Source organism: Mycteria americana, chromosome 1 (assembly GCF_035582795.1).
Source record: "Mycteria americana isolate JAX WOST 10 ecotype Jacksonville Zoo and Gardens chromosome 1, USCA_MyAme_1.0, whole genome shotgun sequence".
In the NCBI taxonomy this organism is placed as follows: Eukaryota; Metazoa; Chordata; class Aves; order Ciconiiformes; family Ciconiidae; genus Mycteria; species Mycteria americana.
In genome coordinates this window covers 57,204,917-57,231,092 of record NC_134365.1, presented here as the reverse complement: position 1 = coordinate 57,231,092, position 26,176 = coordinate 57,204,917, and the positions used below count along the sequence as shown (strand labels likewise).

The following is a 26,176-nucleotide window of genomic DNA, read 5'->3' as shown; positions in this document are numbered from 1 at the left end:
TGGCGGCACTGACCTAACAAACTTATTTGGAAGTTGCCTCTTGAACATTTCATTTGCTACTGTTGATTTTTTTTTTTTTTTTTTTTTTTTACCTCTCATGATCACAATGACTCCCTGTTCGAAGATATATAAACCAAAAAGAGTGAATGACAATGGAGTTTTGTTTGTTTGTTTCACAGGCTTTGGCTCAAGTGGCATGGATTATGGCATGGTGGGAGGGAAAGAGGCTGGAACAGAATCCCGCTTTAAGCAGTGGACTATGATGGAAGGGCTGCCCTCTGTGGCTTCACAAGATGCCAATATGCACAAAAATGGTGAGAAGGGGACTGGCTATTTTGGGAATGCCCTTGCAGTATCATCTTCCCAGAGGTGAAATAGCTCAGATTAAGCTATGCTTCAAGTTAGTGAATGTCTTACCTCACCAGTATGCATCTTAAATATTTTTTTGGTTTAGGATACCATACTCCTAAAGATCCCAACCTTTCCTGAGTGTAAATGTATCTTTTTAATGCTTCAGGTGCAATAGTGCCCCCTGGAAAGGCTCGTGGAGGATCGCCCTACAACCAGTTCGACATAATTCAGGGTGACCCACTAGGTGGCCATGCAGGCCCTGCTGGTGATAGCTGGTTACCTGCCAAATCTCCACCAACAAACAAGATTGGAAGCAAATCCAGCAACGCCAGCTGGCCTCCAGGTATTACATAAGGGCAGGGGTTACATCCTAGCTTTAGAGTAGGTGTGCTGGGACCTTTCCTCATCATACTTTTTAAATAACCACTGCAAGGAAAATACTTGCTTGGCCTGTCTCATTTTTTAAATTTCTTTCCCATTAAATTAGAACATAAATGTTGAATTTCCAGTAAAAAATTGCTGGGCTAGATATGAACTGTTGAATTGCCTGAATAGTATTTGGTTTTTGTTAGGTGAACTCTTATCTTCTGTAGTTTGGTGACTCTACACTTACAGAAATGTTCATGAGAACCCTTGTTCATAGAATACACAATACCAGCTCCCTCCTCTTGTATTGTTTCCTTATTTTCATTGTGTTAGGGTGTAAAAATTCTGTTTGATAGCATGGACTCGGAAAGCAAATGATGTGAAAGCTTGGTTTTTGTGATGTTGGGAACAGGATTTTCTTGTCTTGACCTTTTGTATTTTATGTAGCATGAACTTTTCTTCTGGCAATTGTTACAAATATGATCCACTGCAGACCACAAGGTTTCTTTTGCCAGCAGTATTGGTACAATATGTATACAATGCGGGTGCTACACTGTTGTGGTTCACCTTTGATTGTGTTGTGTAAAGGATAGAAGAGTGTTGCCATGTTTCAGTACTGCTCAGCAGTCTTGTGGCTTGAGTAGAAGTTTCTTGCTTTTTGGATTACAGGCAGTAGCACATTCTTTAGGTCTTCTAGAGTTTCACTGGCAGAATTTTATCTTTCTGCTAGAAAACTCAAGTATCTAGGAACAATACGTATGTATTTGAACACGCACATAATTTTCTATATAAATCAAGGACACCACTCTGTGTTTAATGAATGAAGTTGCACAGATTAACCAGTGCTCACCAGTGCTGTTCATCAAATAGTGGATGCTGTGATTTTTCTCTGCCTAGAAGACTCTTAACGTTCCAGGAAAACATTCCTAACCACAAATCTTCTGCTGTGTATCCCTTCAAGCACAAAAAAGTAAAGGTGCAGGTACATCTCTTGGGTAAGCCGGTAGCACAGACCTTGCATCAGAAAGCCTAGGAATCTGTGTGACAGATACAACTGCAGGAAACATACAAAAAGTAGTTAAGGCTACTTTTTATGTGGGAACCCCTCAGTGTCTAACTCTGGCAAGAAAATGTTTTCTCATGAGATAACAGAGTTAAAGAATTAGTTATCGCAGAAACCTCTGCACACCCACAACATTTCATACCACTGACTGCTCCCTGTAGAGGTTTATTTGCGTTACGTTTCTGTCAGCCTGGTTGTTAAGTACTGAGTTTCTTGATCCGGAGTTACTGTTCATAATGCCAGAAACCCCCAAAATTTAATTTTTTTCAGGACCTCTCTCATAGACTCGTTGCTGAACTTGTTTCTTTAGTCACCATTCCCCTATATAATACTGAGCAACACAGTACTGCTTGGAATGTTCAGAGAGGGATGTGAGGATCAGCTCTGCCATGTTTCCAGGTTTTGGAGCAGCCACTGGCTCTGGCAAGATTCTTGGTACCAGAAGGCTGTTACAGAAGTAGAAGCTGAATAGTGACTCTTCGCTGCTCGTTGATATCATAGAGCTTCATTAGTGATACCTGCAGTCCCACTGTCAGTGATAAGTAAAATTTTTGCTGTTGCTGACTGCCTCGCCACTGTGAGAGGATAGCTGGAGTTCACAAATCCTGAACTAATCCTCATTTTTTGTGTAAAGGAGTAGCCCATGACTGTGATTGCAGATGTCATGTAACTGATCATGGGTTCTGGCATGTGGCTTTTATGCAATTATTGCTGTATTGCCGGCCCTCTCTTATGAGGTCCACAGACTAGTGGGACAAGTGTTATTGCCCCATAACCATCAGCCACTTAAGGTGTCTCATAGCCTCTCTAGCTTATTGGCTTCCTTGAGAAGGAAAACTTAGCTGAAATCATGATCCACCTTATCAACACCCCTGATGAAGAATAAAGACCCAAAATGATTTTACACTGTAGGTCCTTTTTCTCTGCAAGCTTGTAGATGAGGCCCACTGTCAGTTCCTGGTGCGGAGATACAAGTTGTTAACGAAAATGAGCTTACAAGAGAGAACCTCTTGAAATGGGTGTGTTTTTCCTTTGAATGAATACAGTGGTCACTCAGCATTCACTGTGACTACACGTTTCACGTTTTCCTCCTAAACGCCATCTGCTGCAGAAATTCTGCTGTTCAAGAGAGCAGTATTGTTCAACACAAAGATAAATGAAGTGGTACCCCAATCAAACTGATATCACAGCTGGAGGTGAAAGCAAGTTTTGCTGCATTGGTGAGAACTATATCTTTTGGTTATGTCACACAGCCTTGCATACCTAGGTAACACTAGACTGTAATTTTCTCATTGAGGAGCAGTTTAGTCATATACGCCAGGCAAACTGGCCTGAATGTGTCTGTCATGGTTTTCCTAATAATCTTATATTTGAACTTTTTGGGAGGACCTTTCAAATATCAGTGGAGAAATGCACTTCATGTTCTCTTTACTTATTCTAGAAATAAAAGAGCATGTCTGTAGGGAGAGTTGGTGAATGTGCATGAGAAACTGTCAGTCCCAAAGGACAGTTTGGAAATTTGTCAATATGCTGAAGTTCAAGGAAAACTCTTCTCCAGATGAGGATTATATTGATGAATGACTGTATTTATATACAGTACACCTGATCTTTGGAGCCATGTTGGAATATTGAATATTGGTTAACTTTTTGATGAGCACTTACTAGGCACTTAATTTTCAGTCTCACCAATTCTCAGAAATGTTTACAAAGGCAAGACTTGGATTCTTTTTTTTTTTTTTTTTGGCAAACAAGTTCTAATTTCCAGGTCCTAACCTGAGTTCATGGATTCTTTCTCTCATAACAGAGAAGGTCTTGTGACTAGACCCAATAGCTGCATTGCTTGTTCCTCAAGCATAAGGTGGTCCTGTTTGTCAGGGGATTGCAGTATTTTGGCAGTAGCTGAGCAGATTCCTTCCTTGATGCAGTGCTGATTGCTGATACTGTTAGAAATGTTGATATCTGCTATCCTAGATTATTTTGTTGAGTTACTAAAGATTGGGACATGTGACTGAGGTTTATAAAATCATGAGGGCAGCGGACAAGATAAATGCAGAATTGTAATTCTGTGAATCCTGCAACACTAGAACTATGGTGCAAATGCTGGATTTAAGAGGATATACATTTTAAATAGATGAGAGCTTTTTTTTTTTTTCCTATTGGGAGTTGTGAACTTCTGAAATGTGTTGCTTTTAGAGCTTCTGGAGACAGATGGTACTAACCAGTTGAAATAGTGATTGGATAAACTGATGGAAAAACAGTTTCACAAGCAGGTGCTAGCAGAGGCTATTTCTGACATCCTAGATAAAAGGACTATGGATCCTGGGAGATTGTGAGGGCAGTAGCCTACAGATAGTGGCCAGGTTTGTGTTCTATCCCTAAATGGTATCTCTTCTACAACTGTTAGCAAAATACTGGGCTAGATGGACCACAGTTCTGACCCAGTGGGGCATTTCTTAATGGCTTTTCTGAGATTCTCCTGCCAGTGCATTATCACAATCCAATACTGCCCTTGCTGTGCCAATTGTTTGAACCTGTCGTTATCACATTTTCTTCTGTATTTGTGTGTGCTTCTTCTCTATTTGTCTGTGCTTCATTACAAAGGTGACTGAAATGAACCCTTCTGTGCCAGATTCACCCTACATGGTTTCATTCCAGAAAGCACATCCTGGATCACACTTTTAATCATGGATTTTTAATTACACTCAAATATTCTGTCATTAATTATTTCAAAACTTCATGTTGGAAATAAAGGTATCATTCCATATCCTGGACTTGTAGATACAAGGGATGAATCTGCCACCTTGGCACTCTTAACATTTATCCAAGTTGTCACGTAGTATCTGAAGCTTCTTTACACGTTTTTGTGTTTGGCAGTGTTACTTTCTTATCACTGCTTCCAAAATTGACCACAGCACTTTATTCATTGAACATCTACTCAGAGAAGGAACCAAGTTACTGATCTTTCTTACAGTAACTGGAGATTTTGTATGTTCATACTTATATATAACTCATCCTCTTGTCTTAAAAATCTAGCATGCCTGGAACTATAGTTGAAAGGAAACTAAAGCATGATATGTATATTCCATCTCATTGTGAAGCGTGAAGAACATCAATGAGTATATACATTGCTTTTACCACAAGGCATCTCACCTTAGCATTACCTCAGTATTGATAGGTAATGTATAAAGTGTGTGTGTACCTGCAGTGTAAAGTGTCAAATGTTGTGTTTACAAACTCTTAAGGTAGGTAGCCTTTCCTTGAGAAAGGCTTCTGCACACACACAAAGTATGTGTGCAGAATCTAATCTTATATAGTCTAATTTTATATATCTTAAAAAGTATGTAATCTGTTAAGGAAGGGTGAAACTATTGAAGCCTCATGTGAATGTGCTAAAACGGAAATAGTCAAAGGAATATGGTATGCACTTGCACCACTTTTTTTGTAGTGTAGGCTTGTATTCAGACACTAGAGATAGTGCCGTGGAATATGTGAAAAAGGAATGTGAAACAGATTTTAATTAAGAAAAGTCTGATTTTTCTGAGGAACAATGTATAAGACAATTATTTACCCTCTAAGTATCTTCAACAGTTAATTCCAGTAAATGGCATTGCCCTGTTTGCATCTAATTCCTTTTTCCCTCCTGTTCCAGAGTTCCAACCAGGAGTGCCATGGAAAGGTATACAAAACATTGACCCTGAATCTGACCCCTATGTGACTCCTGGAAGTGTGCTGGGGGGGACAGCCACATCTCCCATTGTAGATACTGACCATCAACTTCTGCGGGACAACACCACAGGTAAAACAGTGAACAACTGGTATGTGATTATTTAAGTCGTTCTAATGTTCAAGAATATTCTGATGTTCCTGTCATAACAGGGTAACAGTCTATTGCATTTGACTATGAAGGAAGCCTATGTGCCTTTGCACCGTGGCTGTGTATCACATGAAAGCTTGGCATTGGTACAAACTGTGGCTCTCTTGAGGTTTAACAGTATTACAGAAACTCTATGAAATTAGCCTACTCTTCTCTTTCTCTCTCCTTTTTCCCTCTGATAGGGTCTAATTCTTCCCTCAACACCTCGCTGCCTTCACCTGGTGCCTGGCCCTACAGTGCCTCTGACAATTCCTTCACCAACGTTCATAGCACTTCAGGTATGCAGGCTCCAAAACTTACCTGGACAAAGCATTTTCCACCTAGTCACTAGTTCCTCATTCTTGTTCCACTTTGAATATTTAGTCTTTCAGTAATTTCTGAGGAAGCTTAGAAATCAAGATTTGAATGGCTGGTCAGATAGTTTTCCTCCTGATGATAACATACTCTGTTGTAGTTGCTTTAAAAACTAGACAAAGATCCTCTGCCCTTCCTCCCACCCCCGATACAAAATTCTTACTTAGGCAAGTTAAAGAATTAGGGTAGCAGTGAGCAGCAGATGCAAAAGGAAAAAAAAACAAAACGCATGCACAGTCTGTTGACATGTGCAAGGGGTTGCGGGACTGTTGTAATTTTTTAAACTTAACTGCTCCTGTATGTATGAGTTAAGGAATTAGAGTAGTAAAGTGAATTATTTTATTCATTTTAACTTTAGAATATTGGACTGCTGTGAAGGGAACATTTTTGCCTCACCTTTTATAGCACTTATTCCCTGAAACCTGAAGAGAGAGAGCTTTTAGTCCTCTGTCTTTTAATGGTTGGCCTGTAAATAGTAACTTAGATATCTGCCTCAGATCCTTGGTAGGAAGGTCTCCAAAGCTTTCTTGTGGTCTCTGTACACACTTCTGAGTACAGAGTGGTCTGTACAGAAAAATGGTCTCTGTACACACTTCTGAGAAGGATGCTGGAAATACTTGCTCCAGACAAATCATGTGGATTTTGAACTTCTTACAAATGCCAGTTTTCTCTCTTGAGACATCATTGTCTTGACAACTACTTAAACTGAAGAATTGCGTGTAAATAGCAGAAGCGATGAACACAGATGAGAGCTGCATCTGGCCCAAACTTCATGGGTTTTGCATCTTACTGAGTAAAAGCTGTGTTCATATGTTATCTCAGCATCTGCACAAAATGTGTTGAAAATGCTATTTAGCCCTGGAGAAAAACAGTGTTCCTACTGCCAGTTTGTGAGGTGACTGTGGTTTGAAGCAGTATCTGTGTATGCAGCATTCCAGTGACACAAAAGATTTCTCTTTCATAGCCTGGGGAAAGGAATGACATGTATCAGCTTCTTGCCTCTGCTTAATTTATGTCTAGTATGTAAGAAGGACTCAAGAGATAAAAAAATTATTGAAGTCAGAGTTGAATTGAGGAAACTAGACCACTGCCTGGCACACATACCATCTTCTGCTCATCTTGTTAAACTACACATCAGCATTTTACAGCCAGAAAGTGGGTCGTCTGAATTAGGGATTTAGAATTCACATATCTGTAAAACAAAGTGAGTCTAGTGAAAGCAGGTTTTTAAGCACTTTCATACACTTTCATAGGTTAGTGCTTGAAACCTGCTTGCTATTGACAGTTATTCTGTTGTGGAAATATACTGATCCAACTGTAAAATGAAGCATGCTTTTACTTGCTGAAAGCTTTATGGTCTTGATTCCCAAATGTATTATTTTGTGACACCCTGGCATATTGCAAACCTGGATTTTTACCCTTTGTTTCAAATAAGTAATTTACTACTCAAATAAGTTAGTGAATAGAGCTTAATATGTGTATTTGCACACATGTGCACGAGTTATGATTAAGATAATTCGTGATTAAGATAATTCATGACACAAGTGTCTTCCCCCCCAGATTGCCCTGTCTGCGTTCGCTGGTTCTTGTTACAGAACAAGGAAAAAAGAAATTACTCAAGCAATTTTGACTTTTGGTTTGGTTTTGGTTTGATAAATGTCCCTTGGTGTCAGAAGGTGTGGGAGAATTTGTGGTCTACCTTCTTAAGGAAAACTGGTTTAGGAAGAGCTCCCAAACATTCATGACCGATAGTGATGTTTTTGGGAGTGTGTTAATTTTTCTCTTTTATTGGACTTTATATAAAGGGTTCTTGAAATGTGTTAGGGATATTCACTATTGGTCTTAACTTTTCCTAATAGGCATTTGGTAATGCTTTCTAGTAAAAAAAAAAAAAAAAGAATATGCACTATCAAGATGGTTTAAAAGTCCAGCTGTCACACAGCTGAGTGGCCTTCTTTATGTGTTACTGTTGTGTCAACCTGTATGAAATTTGTGATTCATGAGAAAGCTTTGATCTTATAGGAGGACATCTTTAGGAGGTAGCATTAGCTTAGTAGACCAAGAGTGGTAAATACTCATTTCAGTTCTCTGCAAGTTTATGACCTGAAGAAGGTTCAGTTTCATTAAAGGTCAGTAGTGGCCAAAGTTGTAAGAAATTATCAAATGAAATGTAGTGTGGACATAAAAGTTGCTGTTCATCTTATTAATGATTGAATGTACTGTGAGTGGTTATGTTACCATAAATGATCTAGGGATTTTTTTTTTTTGTCACTATATATAAAATAAGCAAAGATCAACTTACATGTGGCATGGCTTTTTTTGGTATGGTAAATTAAGTATTGTATGGTTCTGTGCTTTCTGCTTGTCTCCGATATAAATGCACTCAAAGGGTTAACAGTGATAGTACAGTTAAAGGCTAGTTGAATCTCACAGGTTTCTCTAATACATACAATTTATTTAATTTTCTAGCAAAATTCAGTGATTACAAATCAACATGGTCCCCAGATCCCATAGGACACAATCCCACTCATCTCTCCAACAAGATGTGGAAAAACCATATTTCCTCAAGGAACACTACAGGGCTGCCCCGCCCGCCTCCTGGCCTGACCAACCCCAAACCATCATCTCCATGGAACAGCACAGCATCCCGATCGGTCAGGGGCTGGGGGGCACAGGACTCAAGGCTTGCCTCTGGTGAGAAGAATCAACTGATAGCACCATTGATCAGACCTGAGGAGTGTACGTTTTACAGCACTAATGGTTTGGAGGAAAGAAAATTGCAGTTGTCTGGTAAAAGGAAAAAAAAAGTTCCTTCTTGAAATGGAAATGTACTGTCAGTGATTGGGGTGGGGGTAGTGTGTGGAATCCCAGGTCCTGCTGCAGGGGATAAGTAAAGAGGGCTGGGAGCTACCAGGAGGGAATAACTACTGCACGGGGTCTTTCAAGACTAGATGCTTTCTGTGGGTGGGAAACTCCTCGAAGGTAAAGTCTAGTAAAAAGTGAATCTTGATGTGAAATGTGAGGAAAGATGTATTTTTGTTTTCAGGACCGAAGATTAGGCTTTCATGTGTTAGCAGGGCTGATAATGCTGAATTTGTCTGGGATTGAAAGACCTGACTGTAAAGAGAGATTTGATACAAAGAAAACAATTTTTCTTGATTGCTCTGTCTTCTAATTTGCAGCATCTACTTGGAGCGATGGTGGCTCAGTTCGTCCTAGCTACTGGCTGGTTCTTCACAATCTCACTCCACAGGTATTTTCTGTTGTTGTCTCTGGGAACTTGTTTGCTTTACCAAAATGCAGATTTGTGTATTCTTCAGTTGTTTCTCTTTGAATAAAATCTAACAAAATCAGATTTGTCAGCATACACAAGATGTGTTTCTACTAAACTGGGCTGCAGTCTGATTGGTTTTTCTATTGTAATCTCTTCAGCTAACTTTAAGATGTTCAGGTTTTGCTACATGACCATCGTAACCTTTCATTACCTAGAGTTTAAAAAAAAATTACTGGAACAGAAAGATTTTTCTTAGAAGTGAGGATAAGTTGCATGACCATAATGTGGAATGGTTTATAGCTGTTAAAAGAGACTGTTCTTTGGGATGTTGTCAATAAGAAAGCTGGTGTAATTGCCAGTTTTCACTTTGGTGTTTCCATAGTGAAACCACAGAATGTTTCCAGCGCTCCTGCCAAAAACAGTCTAGTTAGGTTATTCCTGCAAGTATTCTCAGAGCTTGCTTCCATTCAAAACGAATTCTGTGGAGATCCTGGTTTCAGCAATCCCAATTAGTCTGTATTCAATGCTTAGGAAAAGCCTGTATGATTATCAGCAGCGCCCTTAGGTCTAGACAGAGAGTCCCCTGTTCAGCAGGATAATTTACCATGCTTCTACTACAGTCTAAGAAAACATCAATGTGAAGGGAACTAAGGTCTCCTTCAGATCACTCAAAATGGCAAACTGTGCTCCTTTCATAGAAAAGACTGTTTTCCTTGATGTGAAGGAAATAGGAGTGGTGTGATGAAGAGGCACAGTTCTGAGTCTCCCTTGTGCAAGGTAGTTTAATGCTGCTTTAGGAGTCATTTCATGGAAGAAGAATATATTTTGGAGGCATTTAAGTTAATAGAAAAGAAAAAGAAGCAGATCATAATTGTCTCTTCCATAACAACTCCTCTATTCATAGTGGGTCAGTACACTAGAGAGAAGGAAGTGTTAAGATGGATTCAGGGACAGTATCTTCATTTCAAGTCTCTCTATTTTAACTTTGTCCATATCTGTACCCACGCACAACTTCCTTTTCCCTCATTTGAAGTTGTATTATATAATAGGGGGGAAAGGGAGAAGGAAGAAAGTAGCACTTACTTAAGTATCTGCACATGTGGATCCCATTCGTGTGTGCATGTTCCTGTGGCATACCAAGAATGGAATCTGTCTGTACAGAACACCTTGGAGAACAGCAGTTACTGGAGGTAAGTAACAAGCTGTTACTGCTGCAGGAGGAATGTAGGCAACAACTGCTATGAAAACATTAGTTCAGGAGGAATGAACATTGCTGGGTTTGGCAGAAGGATGACTGACTGTTTCTGTGACTTACTGTTTCATAAACCACAAAGACAAAAAAGCACCAAAATAAATTTTTAAAAACCCTCATTGTAGAGGTGATATGTCCAGTTTTGTAAAGAACTTTTAAATACTGGTTGATCTAAATTCTACTGAAATCAGAGTGCTGGAGACTAACAAATTCTGCTTCCTTTGGTACAAATCCTAATGGCTGAAGATGGTGAGAAGTACAAGTTGTATATAATTACTGGAAAACCTGCCAACATAAGGGTAGTGACAATTTAAGAAACTCAGTGAGATGGGGAAAACTGGACTCAAGCTACAAGTGAGCGGGAAAGATAAGTCAGATTATTCAGTAAAGCAAAGTCATTGTAGTTGTGAGAAGTCAAGGCATACTGATTCTGTTTGAAAATTAAATCCTATCACCTTTGCTTATTTCCCCACTGCTTTCACCCGCTTTCCTTTCTGAGAGCAGGTTATCTTTTAATTACCGTAACGAAGTTAGGATTTAAGTTCATTTGGAGAAATAGTTACAAACATCTGCTTTATCCTGGCTGTTCTTCCTCAGATCGATGGGTCAACCTTGAGGACGATCTGCATGCAGCATGGCCCACTGCTGACATTCCATCTGAACCTGACCCAGGGCACCGCCCTTATCCGATACAACACCAAACAGGAGGCGGCCAAGGCCCAGTCTGCATTGCACATGTAAGCAATCCCTGTGTCTGTTCTTCATTACTGCATTAGTCATGAACACAAAATGTCCAGTGCTATGCTTTGGAAACTTGTGTCAAGTATTGTGGTTGGAAGGGACTCATTCATTAATCGGCGGAGGAAGAAGAGAAAGATGCCTTCTGTTTGTGTTGCTTTAATTGCTGGCACAAACTGGAACATACAGAACTAAGAAGGTGCAAATAGGATGGAATTGTGACCTGTATGCACCTTACTGTACAATTTTGGCCATTTAATAAAAGCTTGTGAATTGTTTCAGATGAAAATCATTCTTATGCGTAACCCAAATATGTGGGAATTTGCTATAGTTTTGAGATACACCTGAAATAGCTTATTTGAAAAGCTGCAGATCTTAGGTTTCCTGTTATTAAGCTTTTTGGAGCTGACTGTGGCTCTGATATGTTTTGAAAATGTGAGAGGTTTTGAGACAAAAATCTTGGGGGGGGGTGGGGGTGGTGGTGTAAGCCCTTAAACTCAGTGAAAACTTTTGAACCATACTAATGTTATCCTGAATTTCACAGGCTTTTAACCTGTTTTTCCTCTGTTTTGTTTGAAAGGTGGCATATGTGCGTTTACCATTTTAGCTACACTGTATAGGGACTTTTATTGCTCTTGGTGTTAATGTTCAGGACCTTAGTTTAAATTTATAAAGGTTTTGTTGCAGGCATAACAATGTTGGGGAGAAGGGGTTTGGTTTGGTGTTTGGGTTTTCTTTTCCCCCCGCCTTATAAAATGGAAGTTCTTGTGCTTTGAGTCAGTTTCACTGTTGAGAACAGCTAAAGTTTTCTGTGCTCACTCCATTGCGGTAAGCTGGTATCTCCTTTGGTTTGGGCACCTAATAGTGTTGTTTCCATGCCTTCTAAATTCCTTGCCCTTACCTTCCAGCTCTAATTACTACTTTTTTTCTTCCGTGTATCTTGTCTTCTAGGTGTGTGTTGGGAAACACTACCATCCTGGCTGAGTTTGCCACAGATGAAGAGGTTAGTCGCTTTCTGGCACAAGCTCAGCCCCCTACACCTGCAGCAACCCCAAGTGCACCCACAGCAGGCTGGCAGTCCCTGGAGACAGGACAGAACCAGACAGATCCAGTTGGACCTGCTTTGAATCTCTTTGGTGGGTCAACAGGGCTTGGGCAGTGGAGCAGTGGTGGCGGCGGCGGCAGCAGTGGGGGTGATCTCACTGGCGCTTCATTGTGGGGGCCCCCAAACTATTCTTCAAGCTTGTGGGGGGTCCCAAGCGTAGAGGATCCACACAGAATGGGCAGCCCTGCTCCCTTACTACCTGGAGACCTTCTGGGAGGAGGGTCGGATTCAATCTGAACTTAGAACTTTCAACTCTGACCTCGTGACCTTTTTTGGAACAGCAGCAGCACTAACTTGACCTTTTCGTTTTTTTCAACTTGCAATAAATACATTTATAAAAGGAAAAAAGAAAACGGAGAGAGAAAAAAAGGTGGGTCATTGACAGACTGTCTGAGCACATAGTTGCCTCCCTTATATAACTTCAGTTTTTCGTTTGGAATATGAATCCAAAAAGAGAACATATCACTCTTGAAATACTTGAATCATGAACGCCAACTTAGAAAGACAATGTGAAGCAAGTACACATACCATTTAAATTTAAACACAAAAAATTAAAAAAATTAGTTTCTAGTTTTTCACTTTTTCATGTTATACGGAAGTTGTTGCTAAGAAACATATATACTGAAAAAATAGCTTTTTAACTTTGTTTGCACTGGGTGTGTTTCCGTCCTTAGGTCTACCATGTTGGGTTGGGGTAGGGGAGGGGTTCAAAAGAAAAAAAAGGGGGGGGGGGGGGGGGAGACTTGACGGAGCCTCACTTTAAAAACAAAAAAAGTCTAAAAAAAATTTTAAAAATTAAAAAACCCACAAAAAAAAAAAAAACAAAACAGAAAAAAAGAAAAAAAACACAAAACAAAACAAAAAAACCAACACTTTGTGATTGGCTGGTTGATAAGTACCAGTGTGTTCTGGCACATGTAACTGCCCACGTGTGCTTGTTTCTGTGTGAGTGCGTGTGCACATGTTTGTGTGTGTGCATTTTTTTCTCTACATATATATAATCTTGAAACGCTGCATTGCTGATGGTCTACGGGCTGGCTGGCCATCTGCATGTCTTGATGCTGAAAACAAGACAGGCATGGTGGAGTCCCTGTGGCTGAAGCAGAATCCAGTTGGGCTGGATTAAAATCTATCAGTAGGTTTTTTTAAATTCATTTTAGCAGGGTGCTATCTCAAGTCTGCACATCATTGAGTGGGTAGTTGCTTCCTAGCCCTTGTTCTAACCCTGTGGTAGAGCAGAACACTGCCATATCCAAAGGATTTGGTGAGAGGGGAGCCAATGTTGTCTTTTGAGTAGCAGTGTATTTATTTATTTATGTCTGCATGTGGGGTTTTTGTACTGAGTGAACCCTAGAATGTTTGTTATATAATGCAAGCCATTTTTTTCTTCCAACAAGAGGAAAAGAGAAGGAAAGAAGACATTGCCATTTTCTGTGCAGCTAAGACAAATGTTCTTATTCAGTCTCTCACAAGCTTCAGTAGCTTTAAAAAAAAAAAAGTGTTTCTTTTCTCCCTCAAACCTATAAATGGGCACCCATATTCATTCTTGAAGAATACATCAAAAGCTTGAAAGTCCAGCCCAACCAAATTAGCCTTTTAATTGACTTACTGCTTGTATTAAAACTGACAAAAACTAAATCGTGTCAGCAAATTGCTGGCCGGCCTGCCTCATCTCCTGAAAGCACATGCAGCTAACTCCTTTCTGCGTCCTTCATGGTGAGCGTTACCTGTGCCAGGCCTTGGTGTATTACAGCACCAGACCATCACTGACAGAAACGTTTACTTACGAATGTTCTTAAACCAGTGTGTACTTCAAATGTTTCCTTTTTTTTCTCTGTGTTGTGTTTTTTCCTGTGTACGTGGTTTTGCTTAGGGAGGTATATAACTAGCAAAGACTTTTTTTGTTTTAAAAAAAGTATTGCACCTTTTTGTTTTTTGTTTTTACTTTTTCTGTACTGTTGCTTTTTAATTTCTGTATTTAAGGAAAGGTTTGGGGTTTTTTTTTTTAGCATCAGTGTAGTAGTACTCTGGGGCAGGATAGGGGTGACCTATAATCCACAGTGATAGCCAGTGTGTGCGTGCATGTGTGCGCTGGGAACAAAACTTTTAAGACCTGTTGTTGTGAAAAGAGTTGTAGCAGACTTGAAGGAACATCCCTTGACACAAAGCAGGAAGTCTTTTGGGGGGGGGTGGGGCCGGGAGATGAGGCAAGAGAGATGCTGGTACTTTTTTTGTAAGTGCTAGGACTTCCATGTGGTGTTGTCTAGCTGTTATACTGTCTAACAAAGTGCCGACATTCTGTACCAGCACATACCTGTCCATTCCAGCCCTCAGTGGGAGCAGTGCTCAGGCTTTATTACCTGGGGGGTAGGATAGGGGAGTCTCTTTCTTCAACGTTTTCATTGAAGGATATGACAATGTCTTACACATTTAACTCTAAGCATGGGTTGGGTGGGGAGAAGCAAAAGCAGATTCAAGTAATGTAGGGGTGTGTGTGTGTGTGTGTGTGTGCACGCGCATGTGTGTGTGTATGCCTGTGTGCTGGGGGTGGGAGGGAAGGGCTAGGGAGTCGAGTGGCTTTTTTTTAATTCGCCCTTTCTATGTAAACCCAATGTCACGAGGAAGACTGACTGAGGGAAATGCTGCATATACACATGCCTGTAGATTTGTATGCAAAGTGTTATGTGACAAAAAGTATGAGTAGGTTTGTATTTGTTTAGTAAACTGGAGTGTGCAGCATACTCTGGCCCCTTCTGAATATACTTTTCTATCACGTCTCCTCCTTCATCCATCCCACCATGCACAAAGAAACAAAATGCTCTCTTCCAGCTCCTGCTAGCTAGTGCCCCTCGTGTGCAGACATCCATAAAGCTTTGTTTCTGCTAGTCTCTGCTTGAAGACCAGCCATGCTCAGACATGCAGAGCAGGTTCTTAAAAGTCCTGTGCCAGCAGTACCTTCCTAGTGAAGCACCTTTGGCCTGCGTTAAGCCAGTATCCGTTCTGTCACATGATTTGCTATACATGCTGGTTCATTGCTGTGTTCCACCCTCACTTCTCTCTCCCAACCTGCCCTAAGGTCCCTTTTCCTGCACTTTGGGCTAGTTGAGTTCATTGCGATACTACGGTGAAAGCCGGGTGCTAGAGCCCCTCTTGTTTACAAGACATAATGAGGGATTTGAAATATTTAAAAAGAAAAGCTAAATTGTTCTTCCATTGTAAGCTTAAAGGGAAAAAAATTAAAACGTACAAAAAAAAAAAAAAAAGACCAAAAAGTGCATATATATATTTTAGATGAAGACTAACTCTGGGAGCATTTAACAGTGTTTTTGTTTTTATTTTAACATTTTATTTTCCTGCTTTAAATTTGCAAGCATTCTCAGGAATTCTAGGGTAGGAAGCCAGTTTTTTGAAGATGGTTTATTTAACCTTATCTTATCCTAGATAGATGGCTGTTTCTTGTTGATAAACTTTTACAAGTTCCTGAATCTTCAAAATGTTTGAAAGTTTTTACTTTAAAATAAAAATGCTAAAAAAAAATAAATAAAAAGAAAAAGAAAAAAAGAAAAAATCTCCAAATGTTACTGTCAAGCGGGGGATCAAGAATTTTAAAAACTGTACAAATTAAAATACATTAAGAAAACTTCTCAATATCAGCAACAGAAATTCATTGTACTCTTAAACAAGTTGTGGGAGAAGAAGGGTTATCATTTATAGTGCTTTGTTACTCATGCAGACATGTGTGCAGTTGCATGGAGAAGAGAAGTGTGTGAATGGAAATCTATCACTTTGTTCCCTCTTGATTGAAACTAAACAAAAATATTCTTCCAAGCACCTTTTTAAAAGCAAAGTGAAACTATAAACCTAATTAAAATGCAGTATAGTTTAACTGAAAGAGTCCTCAGGACGACTAGCAGGAAATACATGATGGTGCTTCTTTAAACCACTTTTAAGTAGTGCTAAAGAAAACCAGTGCTGACAGAATACCCAGTAATGAAGTAGTTTTATTATTCTGCCTTTTTCAGTACAGAAAAAGGAGAGAATATGGAAAAACTCCAGTAAAATGTACATTAGAAATCAACTTTCCTGTTTTCAGCTATTTGGTCAGTTTTATTCCCCACTTGGAGATTTGCCGCTTGCTTTTCTTCACCCACCCCACCTCCCAGTCTTTCTGTTTTACTTTACATGAGGGAAATACCTGTTAAACTCTTTTGTTCACCCTATTGCTGCTGGCTGTCAGGACTTACAGTCTTGAACTTGAGTTCAGTGTTGGGATGGCCAACTTCTGTCTCCCAGCTCTAAGGGTCAGGGGCTTACTCCGCCTGAAATGGCTAGGCTCAAACCACAAAAACCGCGCTAGTGCCTTTTTACATGCACCCACATGCCCTACAGTAGGGGAAGGGAGGGAAGACAAGGCAAGGTGAGGCAGTATAGCCACTTCATGGAAATAAATGTACCCGTTCTTAAGAAAAAAGAGCATGCTGCGTAAGCATGTCGTGCAATGAGTTACATATAACAGTTGTTGAAATAACTTTTATTATTTAAAAAAAAAACAGATGCCAAATTCCTGTCCTTTTCATATCAGTTGCCCAGTGTTTTCTTGTTGCACTGCGTGTACATCTGAGTGTATACGTGTGTGTTGAAAATAATGCATTTATTATAATAATAATAATTGCTTTAAAAAAAAAGAAATCCTGTCATGGGCCAGTAGAGGAGGTTTTATTTAGGGAGTTGGAGATTTTATTTTAATTTTTTATTTTACAGAAAAAATTTGAGTGCTTTGCTAGAGGCTGTGTTTTATCACATCAGCAGTGTCCTAAAAGAGAGGAAATAATAGGATTTAGTCAAAAAGAGCCCAGGAACTTGACAGTCACTTGGAAGTGGGTTGCGACTGACTGCTGAAGGGTTGGCAGTGTGGAGCTTCAGCAGTCTGCTGGGTCCAGACCTATTGTAGTACAACAGTCTGCTCCTCCTTTCTCTAAATGTGCAGGGGTGCAAATGTTAGTGACTGTCTCCTCAGTGATAGCTTTACTAAATTGTTAAAGTCACATTGATCTTACTATTTTCCAACTACAGTTGACAGTTCTGATCCTCTCCAAATTATATGTAGCTAATCATGATGTTGCTAGTATGGCTAAGTCATGCCACTCCTATCCATTGCAAGTGATTCCTGAGCATAGTGGTAACCAGACTCATCTTCTGGGGACAACCATCACTTAATGTTGTAAATATTCTGCCACCATTTGAGCTCATAACAGTGAAAAGTCAGCAGGAATTGATGTTAGGGTACTTCTGGGCTTTTATAGAACCATTCCAGGGAGGGAGTCTTTGGCAGCATCTTGTTTAAACATACTGACAAAGAAGGTAGGGAAAAGAGGCTGGGGAAAGTACATCTTGAAATAGACTATCGGCATCTCTTTCCAGATAAAAATCCAACATAACATCTTGCCCTGCAAAACACTTTTTACTTTCTGAAATGATAAACAGAACTCTTTCTATCATTTTGTTCTTGGTTTTTGTTCTCCAGGTTATACAGTTTAAACATCTACATACTTTACAAGTGGTTTCAGTATTCCTGGTTTTTTCTCATTTTGAATCCTTCAGTGCTTAATTCATAAAAAAACCAAACAAACAACAAAAAACCCCCAACATTTTAGCAGTCTTCTAAGCAAGTATCTATTTGTTACCAGCCACTTTGCTTACCCCACCCTTCAGTGTGTATCAAGCTGAGAGTTTTTTAATGGCTATGATAATTCTTTGCTCCATTTGAGTATTTCATTTTAGAAGTGATAACAAAGTCTAGCAAGCAAAAAAAAAAAAAAAGATGGGATACAGCTCAGAAACCTGTGTTGACACCTCTGACATTTACTTTGGAAAGCAGTTTTAATACCATGTACTTTGGAAGACTTGCCATCTTTTCCCCAGTGTTTTTATGCTTTTACTTGGACACTTGCCCAGCAGTCTTGAATGGGTTTTTTGTTGGTTTGGGGTTTTTTCCCAATCACAGGGTATCAGGTTTTTCTTACAAGTTTTTTATTTTGCTTCAAGTTAAGTGGCTTGTGTAATGAGCAAGAATATTAATCTAAGTGTATTTTTACTTTGCAATAGAAACAGGATGTTTTCAACAAACTGGCTGGGATAACCATCTCAAAGATTAAATAACAATTGAGAATTAAGTTGGCCTCTCCCCCCTGCCATGGAATTTCTAAATGTTTATTCCTTAGAACTTTTCCCCTATTATTTCTTCCTAAAAATGCTGCCACATCTTCCACTGTGTCTTGGTAGTGCATCCAAACAGTACTGTAGATTTTTTTTTTTTTCCTTCATCATTCTTTATTACGTTTACCTCTTAGGCTCCTAATTCTGTTTGTCCATATTGTTTTCCTGTTGACTTTAAGAGGAGTACTGTATGTATATCTGAGATACCCAAATTTGGCCAAGTCTGGTCCAGGAAATCAGGAGTGATCCTCACATAAATTAGTCCCACTGACCTTAAATGAGTGAGTACTGCTCGGGTAAGGGCTCTTTGTGTAAGTAAACCTTAGCTGGATTGGGGCCAAGGTAGCAGATGAGGACCTGTTGTATTTCCAATGCAGCAAACATCTATGTTGCATATATCACGTTCACTGTAAATCATGTGACCCTTAGTATCCAGGTTTCTCAAGTGGATTGAAATGCTGGTTTTGTGGTGGATGGTTAACATCTCAGGGTATGAGTCCTGATTGAGTAAAAGGTAGTTTTTTTTCTCTCTAAAGAGGTAAGGTTCCACTAGCAGAAGCAGCTTCCTTAATTGTAAATATGCATGCATGTATTTGTGGGCAGGAAAGTAATGCCAAGAAAACTAAGTTGAAATGAATTCTAAAAAAAAAAAAAAACCCCAAACAAAAAAAAAAGCTGTTGAAGTGCAACTTTGGTCCTGAGTCTGAAACAACATATGCAGAATCTGTTGGTTTGTCTAAATTAATTTTGCACAAAATACCATTTCAGTTGTCTAGTTTATTTGCTACTATTTTGCAATGTTAGGAACTGATACTGTTAGATCATATCAGTCATTCCCGCTGTGATCAAAATACAGATGTCTAAAACCCAAACTCTCTTCCTTCACCTCCAGTACTAGGCTTCCACCTGTGACAGAAGGGTGTTAACAGTAATGGGGAGAAATTTGTAAAGTTTCCCCAATGTAGACAGAGCCTGTTTTCCCTGTTGTGCTGAACTCACATCCAGACCTAAAACACAAAGCAAAAATTATGCTGGAGCAGAGTTGTTGATTGGCCTAAATGACAGGAGCCTAACTGGAGATTTTTAGCGCCTTGCTAGTTCATGTCCCTCATAATGTTTTGCTTAAGTGTCCCATCACTGTAAGTACCAGTGTTGCTGAATTTTACCAAAGTTCCCCTGCAGTAGATAATAGGAAACAGGTCCATTTTGTAGTGACTCACCAAGCAGAGCTTTGTCTACCGTAGAATTCAAGGGTCCGTAGAATTCAAGGGTCTGTCTACATTGCTGTTAAAACTGAGTCAGGGTCCTGTTTAAAATATAGCTCTCTATTTTGTGGTGTTATGTGAGACTTTAAACTTTGTGATGTAGTAACTGTAGCTTCTAATCCTTATATGAAAAGTGATTTAAGGTTTCATCTGTGCTACAAAAAGCGCCACAGCTCCTGATGGTTTGGAGCCTATTTTTAAAACTATTGTCAGGCCAAGATAGATGCAGCTTCATCTGTGGCACGCAGCAGACAATGTCCGTTTGCATCCACGGTTTGCGTGCGTGTTGCTTTTCATCGAGCTATGCAGGAAATTTTTCTCTAAAAGTCTCCCAGAATCCTGTGCTATATAAGCAAGCTTCTAGCAAATCAAGTGCCCTCTGCAAAGAGCCATTTTCGCCCTGTATGTGTGACAGTTGGTACTGGTGACATTCAGCAGTGTTAGGGCTCCTGTTAACTTTGTAGTGAGAAAGGGAGTTTTTTGACTTAACTCTGAGAGCCTTTCTGTAAAAAAAAAAAAAAAAAATACAGAGCACTCCAGAGGGAAAAAAAAAGGGGGAAGAATGCATTGTGCCAGCCAGCGTTAAGTATTTTTGCAGCAAACATTGACTGTGGTGGGCAGAGGGGAAGAGACTGGAGAAGTTTGCGTGGATGCGCAATACAAGGAGGCAGTGCTTATCAAGAAGTGTTTCCTTGAGCACTAAATGCCTCCTCTTGGCTATTAGTGTGTGTTGTTGCATTCACAGAACTAACTTCCTCATTTTTTTTTAATCTGTTTGTTTTTTTTTTTTTTTAATTGAGACAAAGTGGAAGCTTCTGTTTCAGATGAAACACAACCATAAGTGAACATTTTCTCCATCATTTACTGTTGAGCAGTAAGAGCAGGTTGCACAGCTTGTTAGAATAGCTATTTTAGTGACAAGGTTATGATATTACATGCTTTCTTTCCCTTCCCTCTCCCTGCCAGATATGGCTTACCCTTTCTATATAAGGCGCTGTGTGGGTTTTTTTGTTTTGTTTTGGGGACATGTGGAGAAGAAGCAAAATGAAGTGAAAATGCAAGCCAAGGTAGAACAGCCTTACTTTAGGGGGTAGCCTTACAACAGAGCTTTATAGTGAGTGTGCTGTATTCCAAAATATGTAAGCCAAAAACAAAAAAAGCATTCATTTATGCAAAAAAAATTTTAAAAAGAGGTGTTGGAAGACTTCTTTAATATGTACCTTCTAAAGGTAGAGTAAGGTCTCACCAAGTGATACGTTATTGTGATACTTCTTGCTGGGTCAGTAGGGATGGGTTGGGGTATAAGCGCTTAACGTTTTCCTCTTTCTATGTTTTTACAAGCAGTAAGTTAAATGTGGTATTTATGAATGTGCCTTTGTGAGTATAGTGACTGTCTAATTGAGGAGACCGCTTGGGCTGGAGGGGAGACAATGGTCAATGTATTCTTTCAAGAGGTCAGACATCGAGATTGCAGCCCACTGGTCCCTTTTGACAAGCAGCATCTTTGGGCTGGTCTCTACACTGCACAATACGTATTCATATATGGTAGAGATCGGGGGGGGGGGGGGTGAAGGGATGTTGTCATGTGATGCACAGAAGCTGTTCATAGTTCTAGGCTAGTCTGCCGTTGCAGGATGAGTTTGTATATGTATTCTGTGGCTTCTCTTTACGTTTGCGTGCATGAGTGTGAGTGCGTGTGGCTTTATTTTTTGTAAGCACTGGAGAATTGAAACACAGTGATGTTTGAGACAAATTTATACATGTAGAGAAGAGGATGTTTTGTAGCTTCTGTTAAATAGTGGGTGCAGGCACACTTTTACCCTCTCTGTCCGTGTCCTGATAAGAGAAACAGGAAAATTTATTTTTTTCAACCCTTCAACTTCCAGCACACTTAACGTTGCCATGTAAATGAACAGGGTATTACACAAGAAGAAAAAAAAGAGTTTTTGAAATGGTGAGGTAGAAGTGTTTAAAAGGAAAAAAAAATCTGAAGTAATTTTTTGTTTCTTCGAAGCTGTTTGTAGCTAAACATGGGAATCTGCAGTGTCTCCTTCCATTTGTTTTTTTTCCTAATAATTCACCTCTTCGTCCCACCCAAAACATGAGGTGTACGAGATCAAGAGCTGTTGCTGTAGCCCTTCGTAGTTCCCACCCTGAAAAGAAACTCCAGTGGGATCCCTCAGCTCTATTCAGGAAGACAAAGAGAGGAGAGACTCTGCAGTTTTCTTTGCTTCGCTCTCATTCCTCTCTAATGGCCTTGAAATGTATTATTATGCAAATGTGAATTTTGATACTGAACTTAAGAAGAGGTTGTTTGTTCTTTTTTCAAAAAAAAGGTCCCATATGTGGTCAGCATTGCTTCTTTATTTTGTAAGTGAATTGTAAACTATGCATTCTGCAAAGGGGGTGTAGGGGACAAAGATAGCTTTGCTAAACTGTTGAGGAGTTTCTGTGTCCATGGTATATCCATTATAGTTTGGGGAAGTGGGGAGGTGATGACTTTGAAATAAAAAGGAGTTGATAAGAACTTCTTGTTTTCAGAAGTTGGCCATTAGGTAACTGGGCAGAGATTTGGAAGACTAATGTTGACTGCAAAACAAAATCAGCTCTAAACCGTGTGCAGGATTGTGAATTCTAGCCGTGCAGTGTTAACCCAGGGCCAATAGGGTGAATGGGACACCAGCTCTACCTGGGAAACTATCTACCGCCTCCTGTGTTCTGGCCCTTGTCAAGCTCAGGAAACACAGTGCCACAGGCACTGTCTTTTTTGGATTTACTACTCGTTTTCCATTACAGCAGTCCTTGTGCTCTTCCAGGAGAACTGGAACACAGCTGGTCCTTGATGTCTACACTTTCTTCTGCCTAAAATTTTCTTTGCTGCTGTTTCTGGCATGGCTCATACAGTGGCAGCACAGCTATGGACAAGATGGTGGAGGTGGTACTTACTTTCTAGTGCTGATCAAAGCATGACTGTGAGGACTGTGTTTTTTCAACATCAGCAGCTACCAGTGCTTTGTTGTCTGGCATTACTGCCAGTGACTTAGCATTAATGTTGGTAGTGTGTGAAATTTTAGGGAATGTAGACTGATGTGTAGACAAGGCCTTCTAAAAGAAATGATCCTTTTTGCTATAAGGTGGTATCATAATGGTCATAAAAAAGGTTTCACTTTCTCACATCTCCAAAATGCAGTCATTGTGAATTATGTGTCTTCCTTGAAGCTTGCTGAGCTTCCAGGAGTAGTCTCCTCAGAAAAATGTATATCTCGCTGCCCTCTTCATCATCTTAATAGGGACCCTTTGACTTGACTTTTTCCTTTGTCCATGGTGTACCATGGTACCTGCATTATCCTTGGCATTATCTTAGATGTAATATCATAAACTGAGAGATTATCCTGCCTGTATTCAGTGTTTTCATGCAGCAATTTTATTTTTTTGACATTCACAGTACTGTAATAAGTAATAGACTTGATGATCACTTTCGCATCTGTGCCTGCCTTGCAGATGTGATCTTATCAGGGTTCCACTCTGTCAGATTGCCTTTCAAAAAAAGGAAAAGGAAAAAAAAAATCTGAAGTTTAAACTCACTCACAAAAATACCTCGTAGTACATTTCCCCTTCTGATGTAACCTTTTAGATCTTACCTTTTCTTCTAAACTTAATGGGCTTTTATTTCCATCTGTTATCTCCTTTCTAAAGAGATGTTTGAACTAGTGATTTTGAGCAGAGGACCAGAAACCTGGAACTCCTGAATTTTAACATTGGCCCTTACTCTTCCCTTGCCTTGGGCAAGTCATTTAACTTCTTTGCCTTTGTTTTTTTCATCTGTAAAGCGGGGGTGATAATAATACTTACCTACCTCACAGGGGTTTTGTGAGGATCAACTAGTAAATGTTTGTGAAGTGCTTTAACGATAAAAAGCATAATAGAAGTATTACGAGGTTTTTACAGCAAGATCACTCATTCTTTTTATATTGTTTGCTTGTGTGGAGGGAGATAACTTTTTTTTTTAAATGACTAAAGCCATCAGACACTCAGATCCTGAATAACAGAAGTTGATGGAGATTCAGTTACTCATACTCCTCCTCTGTCTTTAGGCCAGTTTCCTTCTCCTGCTCTTACTTACATAGTTATGCCAGTGTTGCTACAGGTCACACGTTGTACTTTTAGATAACCTTCAAACTTGACTGAAGTACTTTGAGCTTGCTGCTTCTTTCACCAGACCACCAAATCTGAATCAGTTTGTGTACTTTTCCCTGCCTTTAAATAGAGTTTTGGTAATGTCATCTTTCAAGTGGACACATCTTTTCCTGCCATCAGGAAGGGGAGGTGGTGGTGTGTAGTTCCAGAGAGGGGACTGTAATATGAAGAACATTGCCACTTTATGCTGCTGCTCCAGGGATGAAGGGCAGAGTAGCTTCCTGTTTCCTTCCCTGAATTAATTTGTGTGTTACCAGTGACACTTCAAATGCAGTGTCTCTTTTTTGTCCATGATATACAGAAGCCATCACCTCCCAGTAAAACGTAGGAACAGAGGGAATGATAGTAGATGCTGCTTATGTATATGCCTTACAGCTCTCCCAGAATGTCTCTGGGAGGGTGGTGGGGGAAGAGGTCTTCATTGGGTAAATCCCACAGCTGTCAGGGAACCTCTGCTACTTTCTCCCCTCTCCAATCACATGGTCGTTGTTTCTTCTTTCTTGGATGTGCGTCTCAGGGATGTGCATATGAGCCCATGCCTTTTGGAATTTGGCCTTTGAAATACCAAGAATATGGTTTCTGTAGCCGAACTCTTCCTATCTGACACTCCCTGGTCCTCTCTGTCCTGCATTGCTCCCCGTGGCCTTAGGAACATCTCTCCACTGTTGCCGTATGCCACCCTCTCCTTCTCTGCCAGTACTCAAGGTGAAGCGTTATACAGTGATTCTGCAGAGAAAGAAGCTGAAATTATGCATGTGCACTTGTGGGATTTACATACATGGGTAGCTTGGATTTCTGCCGCACCCTGTCTAAATATCTGATGCACGATGCTTTTTCTTTCTCATCTAGAAAGCAGAACAAAACAGCAGTATGAGTCTGCTGATGGTAATTCTGTAATGTTTACTTTGAATTAAATGCTAAGTATTTTCCCCGAAGAACCAAAAAAAACCCACCTTCTAACAAAAGTAACCAAATGTAATCTTTCTGGGGGCGGGGGGAGGGAAGGGGAGGAGGAGAGGCAGTGACGGGGGAGCGTTCTGATCTATTTTAATCTCCACCGCTTGGATGGAGATGCGCAATGCTGCTTTGAGTTCCACAAACATAAGGGATTATGTTTACAAAGGTAAATGCCTTCTACCTGTTCAGGAAACTGGCTAATGGTGGGCATCAGATGTTTGGTGAGTTTCTCTTCATTGCAAACAAGCAATGGGAGAAGGGTATGTCTGGAAGAGGAATGGAGAAATAGATTGATTTCATCTAGTCTTGGTAAAATAATGCCACCTTCCTTTCTCCTCACAAAGCGGAGGGAGGAGGTTGCAGAACAGAAAATCAGCGATGTCCAAAATGGCTGGATAAGAAAAGGCAGCTTTTCTACTTTGCACATAAATAGGTAACAGGAAGGTACAGCTAAAGTCCTCTTGCCTGAAACACTGTCCCCCAGAAGCAGACGTAATAATAAAAATAGTGGCTGTGTGTATATTGATGCTATTTGCAAGTTACCTATAAGTGTTTATTTTTTCTTATACTTGAAATGGCTTCCTTTACTAAACTCTTACTGTAGCTCTGGTTTCTCCCCTCCTTCTCTAGTGTGCAGTAAAGAAAGATACAGGACAAATGGGGAGAATGTAGAGGAGATGACACCATGTCTTGCATATCCAGGTTTCATCTTAATTTCCATCCCGTACACTCTCAGATGTTTGAACTTGCTAAGGGTTTTCCATGGACACAGAAACTCAGCACTTTAGAAGGTGCTCTTGTATGGCTGGCTGCCCCCCCTTCTCCTCCTTTTCTATATTTTTATTTTACTTTTAGTATAGTGGTACTTAAAATCACTGGTTCACTTAAAAAGAAAAAAAAAACCAACAATAAAATGTTTAAACTCTACTAATGTACAAATAAGCTGAAATGTTGCATTTTATGTGTATTTTTGCCATAGCAGGTACTGTATTTCTCATGCTGGATTTAGGAAAAAAAGAAAAAAAGAAAAAAAAAAGAAAAAACAAACAAACAAAAGGGTGATGTTTTATTGGAGTGTGACAAGTTAAGAGTAATAAGGAATTAAGTCGTCGTCATTTCATTGAAACTGAGAGATGGTGTAATACTTATATAAGTTTTCTGAAG

The 26,176-nt window shown here is 39.8% G+C and overlaps 1 protein-coding gene across 15 annotated transcripts in view; it reads left to right on the top strand.

Moving 5' to 3' along the window:
• Positions 1-13,065, top strand: part of TNRC6B (trinucleotide repeat containing adaptor 6B) — a 136,786-nt gene extending 123,721 nt beyond the window's left edge. For 11 of the 15 annotated variants that reach the window (XM_075500219.1, XM_075500190.1, XM_075500209.1 and 8 more), the window contains 8 exons: positions 180-314; positions 518-694; positions 5,430-5,576; positions 5,837-5,932; positions 8,478-8,798; positions 9,191-9,261; positions 11,132-11,271; positions 12,224-13,065. In XM_075500219.1, the coding sequence (XP_075356334.1) occupies positions 180-314; positions 518-694; positions 5,430-5,576; positions 5,837-5,932; positions 8,478-8,798; positions 9,191-9,261; positions 11,132-11,271; positions 12,224-12,614 (1,478 nt within the window). In that variant the 3' untranslated portion in view covers positions 12,615-13,065. The remainder of the gene's footprint in view (positions 1-179; positions 315-517; positions 695-5,429; positions 5,577-5,836; positions 5,933-8,477; positions 8,799-9,190; positions 9,262-11,131; positions 11,272-12,223) is intronic. The other 4 variants (XM_075500291.1, XM_075500227.1, XM_075500199.1 and 1 more) reach the window with 3 other exon arrangements.
• Positions 13,066-26,176: the final 13,111 nt, after the last annotated feature.